At 44.9% G+C, this 11,423-nt stretch overlaps 1 protein-coding gene across 2 annotated transcripts in view; it reads right to left on the bottom strand.

The window, feature by feature from the left end:
• Pdss2 (decaprenyl diphosphate synthase subunit 2) overlaps window positions 1-11,423 on the bottom strand; it is a 243,409-nt gene that overhangs the window by 8,659 nt on the left and 223,327 nt on the right. Inside the window, exon 8 of one of the 2 annotated variants that reach the window (XM_026787457.1) lies at window positions 514-566. The exons of the other annotated variant lie outside the window; for it this stretch is intronic. Within the exon in view, the coding sequence (XP_026643258.1) occupies window positions 514-566 (53 nt within the window). The remainder of the gene's footprint in view (window positions 1-513; window positions 567-11,423) is intronic. 2 annotated transcript variants of the gene reach the window in all.

The following is an 11,423-nucleotide window of genomic DNA, read 5'->3' as shown; positions in this document are numbered from 1 at the left end:
TTTCTCTATGTAGTCCAGGCTAGCGCTGAAATTGTGATTCTCCTGCCTCAGATTCTTGGGTACAGGGATTACAGGCTGTGATAACCCACCTAGCTGTAATAACTTTACTTATTAGAAAGCAGGAGCACTTTTTACTTAATTATGGCCACATAATGGGATATAAAAGTGATCAGCATCTTGAAAAACAAACAAAAAAGCATGTTCTCTTGATGTGAGAATCCATGAGGTAAGCCAGGCATGATAGAATGCACTGATAATCCAGCACTGAATTATATAGTGAGTTGTGGGCCAGGCTGGGCTACTCGGGAGACCCTCTGTCCGAAATCAAAACCCAACCAAACCAGACGACAAATCATCACAGTTTCAGAGACTGAGCCAGAGCTGAGAAAATGTGATGTGGGAATAGGTGCAGTGAGAGCACCTTCTAAGGTCCTGAGTAGGAGCAGGCCCCAAGACGAAGGCTCTGCCCCAAGCCAGTGCAATGGCTCTCTGTGCTCAGGTAACAGCACTTACCTGCCTCCGAGTGGGGCGTGGCTGGCACCAGGGCTCTCCCTGATTTGCAGGCCCTGGCAAAGGAGAGGGCCACGGCTGTACAACCGAAGGCAAAATTGTCAGCTGGACACAGCTACAGGTTTTAATTTTTTAAACACCCCCCCCTTTTTTTCTCTTCCTTTTCTTGATGCTGGATTTGGGTAGGCAAGGCTGGCTTTGAACGCCTTCTGTCCTCTGAGTGCTAAGACTGTAGGTAGGAGCCACTATGCCTGACTTGGTGATTTATTTATTTTTTTGTTTTTTACAGTAATCCTACACCTCACACCTGAGAATCCTGGAGTGTGCCACCAGGCCGTGCTGTGAGTAGCTTTAGACATTTTCATTACTGCTCCCTCCTTCCCTCCCTCCCTCCCTCCCTCTCTCCCTCCCTCCCTCTGTGAAGGAGAGATGTGAGTGCGTGTTTGTGCAGCTGTCTGGAGGTTCCAGTGATGACTTAGGGGCTGGTTTTCTCTTCCCACTGTGGGTCGGGAGGTTCAGGACATCAGGCCCAGGGAAGCAGATGCTTCTACCTGATGAGCCAACCCCATTGTTAAGCTTTAAAAATTATGTTTTCTTGTTACTGATGCCTAGTGAGTTTATGAGAATTATTAGTGCATGAACAGACAGAGGGGAAAAGCCCGAGTGCTCTGAGGAGTTCAGGCCCAGGCATTAGGGATGTGCAGCACGGTCAGGTCTTTGAAGAGAATCAGAGCCTCTTTTAATTCTGTATGCTAATTAGCTATGTATATACATGAGTCTGTCAGAATGTGCCCGAGAGCAAGGACCCACAGAGTCCAGAAGAGGGCATCAGAATCCCTGCGACTGGAGTTACAGGTGGCTGTGAAGCTGCTGGACGTGGGTGTTGGAAAAGCACCTGGGTCCTCTGCAAGAGTAGCACACTGTATTAACGGCCATCCGTCATCTCTCTAGTCCTTGTTAGTGCGTTTTTGTTCTGACAGAAAATGTTCAGAAACAATCTGCCATTAAGGCCCAAATTAAGATTCTCATAGGACTTAGTGGATGGGTGTGAGGAGTGGGGTTGGAGGTTGATGGAAACAAAACCAGGATTTAAGAGTGTGACGTCCGAGACAGTCATGGTGACACATACCATGTATTTAGTCCCAGCGCCCAGGAGACTTGAAGAAAGACATTATGGGTTTGAGAGGAGGTTAACCCATCTCAAAGTAAACACTTAGCCGGGTGTGGTGGCATACACCTTTAATCATAGCACTTGGGAAGCAGAGGCAGAAGGATCTCTGTGAGTTTGAGGTTAGCCTGGTCTACAGAGTGACTTCCAGGACAAACAAACAAAAAACTCTGCCTACTGTTTTATGTTCAACAACCAACCAACCAACCAACCAACCAACCAACCAACCAACCAATAAATTAGGGGCTGGGGAGATGCTCAGGGGTAAGAGCACTTGTTGTCCCTGAGGATCTGAGTTGGGATCCCAGCACCCATTTCAAGCAGCCCACAACTGCCTCTTCCACTACCAGGGGATTCAATGTCCACTTCTGGCCTCCGTGGGCACCTGCATGCACATGCGCACAAACACAATTACATATCTACATATGTACACACAAATAAAAGTAAGAAGCAAATCTTAAAAAAACAAGAGTAAGTAGGAACTGGAGGGACGGCTTAAGGGTTAAGCGTACCCACATGGTGGTTCCCAACTATCGGTGATTTCAGTTCCAGGGACTCTTGACACCCTCTTCTGACCTCTATGGACACTACCAGGTATATACATGTTGTACACACATATGTATGCTGGCAAAATACTCATATATAATATATACATAACAAGTAAAATAAAAATATATTAGTTGAAGTCTGTAGGCTGAACAAGAAGAACAAGGATTCTCTAGTATGTGAAATGATAAATCTCCTATTAACGGAAGTAAACAGGAAGCAGAGCAGCTATGAAATGAGTTTAAAATTGTAAAACCACAGCTGGGAATGGTGACACACATCTGTAATCCTTAGCACTTGGGGAAGCCGGAAGAGCAGAAATTCAAGGTCATCTTTAGCTATAGCAAATCCAAGGCCAGAGTGGGCTACACAAGACTGTGGAAGGAAGGAAGGGAGGGAGGGAGGGAGGGAGGGAGGGAGGGAGAAAAGGAGGGAAGACTGAATAAATACTAGGGACAGAAGGCTGAAAGAACCACCCGAATATTCCACCATCTAGTCCCAAGTTGTTAAGGAGGCCTTGGCTGAAGCTCTGAGCCTGGGATTCATTTCTGTCTAGCTTCTGTGTCCATCTCTTTCTGAGACCACCCACACTCCCGTTCTGAATACAATGTCAGACTCCAGACTAAGACTGTGGGTCACCCAGTGAGCCTCTCCTGCACCAGCTCTGTTTCCTTTCCTAAGAGGCCCCTCCTCCCTCTCTGTCTCCACTCAGGGCACCATCACAGGTGGCCACCCACTGTGCTCCGCATGCAGGGAATGTCCATGTGCTTGTCACCCACTGAAGGGCTGTGAAGGATCTCAAGACGTGACGAGTGACAGACTCGTGTCTTTAAGCAGGGTCAATGAGAAGGTGCATGATGGCACTCGGACTAGAGAGTTAACGATGAGGTTCCAGAGATTATTAGATGGCTCATGAATGCTAGAAGACAGGCGATTGTAATGGTGTCCCCAGCACAGGTTAGTCTTTCTGGAGCAGAACCCAAGCCTTTGCGAATATCAAGCCTTCCCACTGAGCGACACGGCTACCTGCCCTGGTCCTGAGTTGGGAGTAGAGTGGCCTATTTAATGAGAAACTACAAATCAAAATCGAGCCACACTTCACAGTGATGGGCAGTGATCCTATGGCAGTGCAAGAGCAGGAGGGACAGCAGAGGATGCAGCGTCCACATGACAAGTCAATAAATAAGCCAATCAAGACCAAGAGCAAATTAGGACTTGCACCCCAGGCACTGCTCTGGTCACTTGGGTTGCTCTTTTTGCTCCGCACCCCAGTGTCACATGGGGTGCCTCGATGTGGGAGTGGGCATGAAGTCCTGTTAAAAATTTTATTTTTAACATTAGGTGGAGTTTGTACTGACAACCAGGGAGCCTGAATGAGAACTACCTAGACACTCTGTATATATGTTATAATTGTGTAGCTTGTATATATGTTATAATTGTGTAGCTTGTATATATGTTATAATTGTGTAGCTTGTATATATGTTATAATTGTGTAGCTTGGTCCTCTTATGGGACTCCTAACAGCGGGTACAGGGGCTGTCTCTGACTCTTTTATTGCCTTTTGGGACCCTACTTCTCATACTAGGTCACCTTGCCCAGTGACACATGGGGAGGTGTTTAGTCTTACTTCAACTTGATATGCCATGTTTCGTTGATACTTATAGGAGATCTGCCTTTTCCTGGATGGCAACAGAAGAGGAGAGGATGTGGGGGTGGGAGGGGAAAATGGGGGAGAGAGACTGGGGGTGGGGCTGGGGGAGGCTTCAGCTGTGAGGTAAAATAAATAGATGAATAAAAAATTATTTTTGAAATAGAAGGAAATCTTTAAAGCAGTTGAGAACCTTTACTTCCTTGGTTCTGCCTCTATACCCGAGTGCTGAGATTACAGGCATGTATCACCACACCTTGTAGTTTTATATTTTATGTCTTCTGTATGTGGGTGTTTTGACTGTATGGCTGTGTACCACATACATGCTTGGTGCCCTCAGAGGTCAGAGAAGGTTGTGACCCACCAAGTGGGTGCTGGGAAGTGAACTCATGTCCTCTGGAAGAGCAGCCAGTGCTCTTAAATGCTGAGCCATCTTTCTAGGGGACCGAGCACAGAGTTTTAGACAAGCTAGACAAGTACTCTTCCAATTGAGATACACCTTCAGCCCACAATCCTTCTTTTGTTTATTTTAAACTTATCATTATTGTGTGTGTAGGCTCATGTGCCATGGCGCACATATGAAGGGCAGAGGGCAACTCTTGGGTTGGTTCTGCTCATCCATCTTTATGTGGGTCAAGGATCAAACTCTGATTGTCAGGTTTATACAGCAAGCCTCTTTAAGCACTGAGTACCTCTTTTTTTTTTTTTAGGTGGGGGGAGGGGGCATTTGATTCTTAGCTTCAGAAATGGCAGCGATTTCAAAGTTTAGATTCCAGAAACTTATCCTTCACGTGTAAGTCAGGGTTTGGTAAAGAATATGACAATGTGATTTGAACACATATGTAGAACTTACTAGAAAATGGTTTCTAGTGCAGTCGTACTGCAGATGAAAGCCATCTCTAGTGCCGTGCTGCCAGGACGCAATACTGGCTCTCTTTCCTTTTTACCACATTTCTAGGAGCTACTTAACTGAAGATGAAGAGGGGATGCATATTGAAATTTAATTTTCATATGTCGCACTGCCAGAGAGATGGCTTACAAATGGACAGCATCTAGATTGGAGAGCTTCTGACATGCTGGACAACGAGCCATTGTTAGTCAATGAAGTGTTTCGCAGTGCTAATGGCGTAGCTGTGCATCTGGCTTTCAATAATTGTAAAAGGAAAAGCTTTCATTTGGCAGGGAGTCACAGAAAGTCTCAGAATCTCTGAAAACTACATTCTTTATCTAAGCCAAGACCATGCTGTAGATAAAAAAGGCAAATGCACGTTTTGTAAGAACTACCAGATGGCCATGTCCAAAGTACAGGTGTGCTGGTCTTTGAAAGTTAAGTTTCAAAACTGTTTCAGCGAGGCACAGTAGTGCATACTTTAACGTCAGCCACTGGGGGCTGAGGCGAGGCAACCATGCCAATAAGGACATTCTCAAATAATACAAGCACTAGACTTAATGTAGCAAGACCCTTGCATTCATTACTTTTCCTGTGGAACTTGTAATAGGCAGGATGTTTTAGCTTGCAGGTCCAGAGGGGGCGTCCACATCAGCAGACACAGCATGAGGTTGAGAGCAAGCTGAAGTGGAGCAGCTTACGGACTCTCAAGTGACCCCCAGGGGTACCTGTCCTCCAACAATCCTGCGACATCAACTGAGGAGCAAGAGTTCAGACAGCCACCAGCCTATGAGAACACTCTCGTTCAAAACAAACAAATCAAAACTGGGTTTTACAGAGTAGCCTCTAATACTAGCTACTCAGGGAATAGGAGGGTTGTAAATCCAAGGTCAATTTGTGCTACAGGAGTTAAGATTGGTTGGCGGGTGTGTTAGTAGGTAAGGGCACTTGCTGCCACGCCTGATCACCTGAGTTCCACTGATGGGCCCACATGATTGAAGGAGACCCAGACAGTAAAAGGAGACAACCAACTCTTGCAGGCTGTGACCATGCCCACTCTACCCACCACAAAAGGTCAGAAGTCTGGGCAACTTAGTGAGACCCTGTGTAAAATACAGTGAGTAAAATAAATACACTTATTTTTAAAAGCCAATAAAACTCTCATAATGTGAAAAATATGGAGTAATATGTAACATACATTTTAACAAGCCCATCTATGGTTTGTGAATTAAATCATCCTATACACTATATGGAAACACATGATATTGGATATGCTGATCTCCATTTCCTTAACGAGTTCTGTGACCCAAAACCCCGAGATGGGACATAAAGGGAGACAGAGGCTCTGGGACTAAATGCCACTGTTCCTAGAGATGGCGTCATCTTAGGTACAGGTGAAGCCACACAAGAATCTTTGTTACATCTAATGGGAAACACTGTAAGCTCAACTAACTCAACACTCCAGGGTCAATTCGCTTCTGATGTGTCTCATAATCACAGACAACAAGCCTGGGAGGGGAGCTCACTGGGTTAAAGCACTTGCTATGAGTTTGAATCTCCAGAAGTCAGACCTGCAAGTGAGTCCCTGTAATCTGAGTTCTCCTGAGGGCACAGATAATCCCTGAATGATTGCTAGCCAACTAGCCTGGTGTTTACACCCCAAACAAACACAAACAAAATCACTATGGAGACCCTGCTTCAAACCACGTGAAAGGTGAGGAACAAGGCCTGAGGCTGTCCTCTCTCCCACAGTCACACAAACAAGACAAACAATGGGGGCAGTGAGCACAGGGCTGAGACAAGGCTGGGGCTCTATGCAGCCTCTGAGCCCAGCTTCCTCAGCTGGACGTGAGGAAGAATACTTACAGGACAGGGACAGCACGCAGAATTACTGAGAGCACCTGAGATAATTTAAACCAGCAAAGTGTAGAGAAGAAGAGCATGGGGTCACGGCAAAACATCCACGCATGCTCATGATTCACCTAGCTATATAAGTGTGAACAGTCAAAGATGATTCCACATGGGCTCATGCAGGTCTCTGGAGTAGTCGAGGGCCCTGATTGCTAATGAACTGGAAACAAGCTTATGTTTGAAAACAAATTCACAGATCATGTTAATGTTTTCATTTATTCATTTACTTTTGTTTTATTGTGACAGAATCTCACTCTGTAGCCCAGGATAGCCTGGAACTTACTATGTAGCTCAGGTTGGCCTCAGCAAAGAGAGCAATGGAACCCAACAACACATATAATACAAATGATCATACTTGACGAGATAACCCTACCAAACATATAAGCAGACTTAAACTCTGTGTGCATATACACATAAACATATATGTGTATATGCTTTAGGTGTGTAGTAATCTTTCATGATACAAAGTTCAGGCAAAGCGGTTCTTGGTGCTTCAGGAAACAGAGACAGGAGACTCCTCCTCTGGATCCTCCCACTCTTGGGAGCTCTCCCTCACATTTCCTTAGTAAATCTGTGTTCACGTGACTAAAAAAACAAAACCCCAAACAACACAGCACCAATAAAAGGCAAGGCAGAGATCAGTTTGTGTAATCCAGGGTCTGGGCAGACAAGCCTGACTTTAGAATGTAATTAAATGGAACAAAAATAGTTTAATTCTTAATTTATAAATGATCATCAAAAATTTGTAGGCTGGGCATTTGAGGTTAGTAATATAGAACTATATTAAATTTAGGTTCGCTCCAAAGGAAAAACAGCCATTGTTTCTTGGTTGTCATGTCTTCCAAAGAAAAAATTATGATTTGTACATAATCATAAGTTTATCCATATTCTGATTCAAAGTTAATTTTTAATTTTAGTATCATATTCCAAAATAGGAACTTAATTCTATACATTGAATTTCAGAAAGCCTAACTGGGTCCCATGGAGATTGTTAGTAAATTCTGTAATAAAAATTCAGCAAGCAACAAACGAGCCACAGGTGCAGACTGCAGCACCCACTTCTGCCTGTTGAGTGGTTCCTTTTGAATTACTATATATTCTGCATTGTACTCTCATGACAAACACTATGCTGGGTATTTAATTAAAAGGAATGCCTTGGGACAAGAACATGCCCACCATGTAGGGATCACATGTGCTGGGGTATTTGAGGAACACAGACAGCATGTGAGAGTGATTTTGAATTTCTAGGATTTTACTTGAGTTTATCTTACTTATCAATTTCTTTTTGTTGTTGTAGAGCTTACTCATGTCCCAAACTGTTATTGACTTTAGTATATGAGTACTCAAACCTGGAAGACTATTAGCCCCATGCTGCCACTACAACCATCCTCATTACCCCAGCGTGGTAGGCACCTAGCATGCATCCTGATGGGCATAACTTCACTAGAAAGAACTCACAACAACAAAAAAAGAATAAGAATAAAGATAACGACAGAAATGTGAGCCTCACCATATCTCCCGTGTCAGATGGACGTAAGGATGTCACTGCCTGGGCCATGGAGGTACAATCAAACTTGCAGGCTGGACTCACAGTTCCTTCCACATAAGGCATGTGTGTGTGTGTATGTGTGTGTGTATGTGTGTGCGTGTGCATGTGTGTCTGTGCCATGGCTCACATGTGGAAGTCAGAGAACAACTCTGTGCTGTTTGTTCTCTCTGGTCACCTTTCCATGAGTTTTGGGAATTGAACTTAGGTGCCAGGCTTGGGAGGCATGCGAGCTGTTTACCTGCTGAGCTATCTTGTCTGCCCACATGTAGGGATTCTATGGAAGGGCATTATGGGTATATTGTTTATTTGGACACTTGTTTCCCTCAAGGGGATGGTGCTAAGAATTGTTTTGGTGGTGGGGGCAGGTTCTCAGTATATAGCTTAGGCGCCTAGCCTAGGTTTCATGATCCTCCTGCTTTGGTCTCCCCAAAGCTAGAATTACAGGCACACATACTATGTCCAGCTATGAGAACTTGTTAAGTGGTTATACTGTGCTTACTAGCTTTTTAAAAGTCACACGAATCGTTACACTGGCTCAACAAATGTAAGTCTCTTTATCAGGCAACACCATTTCTAAGAATGGAACTATGTTACACCAGAGAGTAATGCATAGTTATTCTCAGACCTCCAAGAGCAAAGCCTGCTTTACAACTTTTGTAGTCTGTTAGCAGAACCCAAGGAGGGCTATGGCAGAAAAGCATAGACACTGTAGGGTCTGCCGATTGTAACATAACTAGGGGGGCACTTAGTGTGTTCAGTCAGGCATACAGCAAAACATGTGCACTATGGTGTGTGTGTGGAGAACACAGAAAGGCTGAAAGTTGTTCCTAAACAGGTGCACACAAATCGTGTCAAGAATGAACCAAAAAATACAGGTCCACATACTTGTTTTAGGACTAGGGCAGGGCGCCTTCCTCAGAGGGCGCCATTGAGCTGTGCACTAGGCAGCCTTTGTGATGAGCCTGGCTTTATGATGTCATGAGCAGTCAAGACTTTCAGTGAGCTAAGTAGCCAAGGGTTGCAGGGGCAGGGCTAAGATCTACTTACCCCAGTCTCTACTTGGCATTCACACCTCCAGCTGTGTTTGCAGTTCCTGCAAGCTCTACTGTTACCTCAGTAATTCTGCTTGAAAACGGAGGGTGCCCAGTCCCCTTGTTATACAGAAAAGATGGCTAAGCACATTACCAATGATCAATACTCTGTCTGATGTAAATGGGGGTGGCTTAGTGTGCTTGCGGGAGCTGGGCAGAAAGCACCGAGGGAATGGCTTCAGATATACCAAGCAAACGGATTATAGCTTTCTCAGGGACCAGACAGCTTGACATCTCAAAAATCCTAATTCTGTAGAAAATCAGACTCTATGAGTTTGACAATAACAAAGACTTCTGACTTACTAAAGCCACATTCAAAGCTATGAAGAAGTGCCTCTCTTTTCTCTCAAATTTCAGAAAATCCATTCTTCTCCACTGTTTTTTAAGATGAGGAAAGAACACTCCCTTTATATCGACTTCAAACCCATTTTAATGGCCCAAACGGGCTCTCCTAGGGGTCAGAAGGCTCTATTCTCCACATTAAGACACAGGCGCTCCCTGTGCACAGGTGGTTCCTAGCACCACAAACTGGGAGAAATAATTGAATGCAGCTACCCCACAGAGCAGCACACTCACCCACAGCATTAGCCTGCAGGGCAGCCTTACTGAAGCTTTCCAGACTACGAGTCTAAAGATCTCTCTAGCTAGAGCTTTGTTTCAACCTAAGAAGTACAAGGAAGTGAAGACATAACTATTTGCTTAAGCATACACATCACGAGATCTTAAGGAAGGGGACAGCACACACAGACGGTGATATGAAGAAGAACAGCGGAAATAACCAGGAGGGGCATTTAAGTGGGGAGAAAGAGGAGGGTATGGAAGAGGAGGGGGTGGAGGGAGGGTCAAGTAATACTAAGGATGCTTGAAAAGCCATATGGAAATCTATTCATATTTGTTTGTTTATTTGTTGTTGTTATTTGAGATGAGGTTTCTCTGTGTAACAGCCCTAGCTGTCATGGAACTCTCAGAGATTTGCCTGCCTCTGCCTCCTGAGTGTTGGGGTCAAAGGTATGCCTTACCATGCCCAGCTCAGGAAACCTAGTCTTCTCCCCCCCCCCGTCCCCACCCCCTACTCCCACAGGGTTTAATTGGAGGTACCACACATAGAAATCATAGGTTGTCAAATAAAAGTCCAGTTTCAGTTGTGGGATACCTGCCTTCAAAATGTTGTTCAGGGATGTGTTGGAGGCCTTGAAACAACACAGCCCATTCTCATGGCTCATATTTGCCCACCAGATCTTGATGGTTAGACCCTATCCTATGCTGAAGACACCAGAAACTTTGGACACAGAACATGGAGACATTAAGTTGGCATTGACTAAGAAGTGTCCTTCCTGCTAGCTGGCTTTCAGAGTACCAGAAGGTATATGAAAGTCACTCAGGGACAAAAGTCATCAAGTCTTCCCCAGGTGTGAACACTGTGAGATATACAATGAGAAATGGCATGCCAAGATATGCCCATGTGTACAACAGAGGCATGAATGTTATGGGCATAACCAATGTTTTCTGACTAGACTGAAGATCTTCTCCACTGGAGGAAACACAAGCCTCATGCTATACACCTCATCAAGACCCCATGGTGGAGAGCTAACGGGCCCCAGGGGTGAATCTATTATTATTTTGCTATGTGGATATAATGTCAAACTGCTCTGTAACCTTATTCTCTATACCCACAGATTAGTGCTTCTCTCAGAGCTCATCAGAAAAGTTTCTTTGTGCAACAGAGGGTGGTTAATGCAGAAACTCAGAATTGGTCCATCTACAGAGAATAACTGTCTATGGATGTTTCTGGAGTGCTCAACCACAATGGACTATCTGTATCTTACTCTTTCCCCAAAGATCAGGCCTAACATGGACTAGGAGGTGGAAAGAGTGTAAGAGACAAAGGTCGGGGAGAACCAAAGTGAAATTATGTCTTCTGCACACAAGAGGACCATGGCACCCATGAGCTCCCATGGCACTGTGGTTGCCTGCACAAGACTAAACCAGTCAACAGGACAACACGGGGGGGGGGGCCTCATGAACCTCTGCCCTTAGCTGAGACTACTGACAATGCTGGTTCTCTCTCTCTCTCTCTCTCTCTCTCTCTCTCTCTCTCTCTCTCTCTCTCT

This window comes from Microtus ochrogaster, linkage group LG9 (assembly GCF_000317375.1).
Source record: "Microtus ochrogaster isolate Prairie Vole_2 linkage group LG9, MicOch1.0, whole genome shotgun sequence".
NCBI lineage: Eukaryota > Metazoa > Chordata > Mammalia > Rodentia > Cricetidae > Microtus > Microtus ochrogaster.
This window is presented reverse-complemented; position numbering and strand designations above follow the sequence as displayed.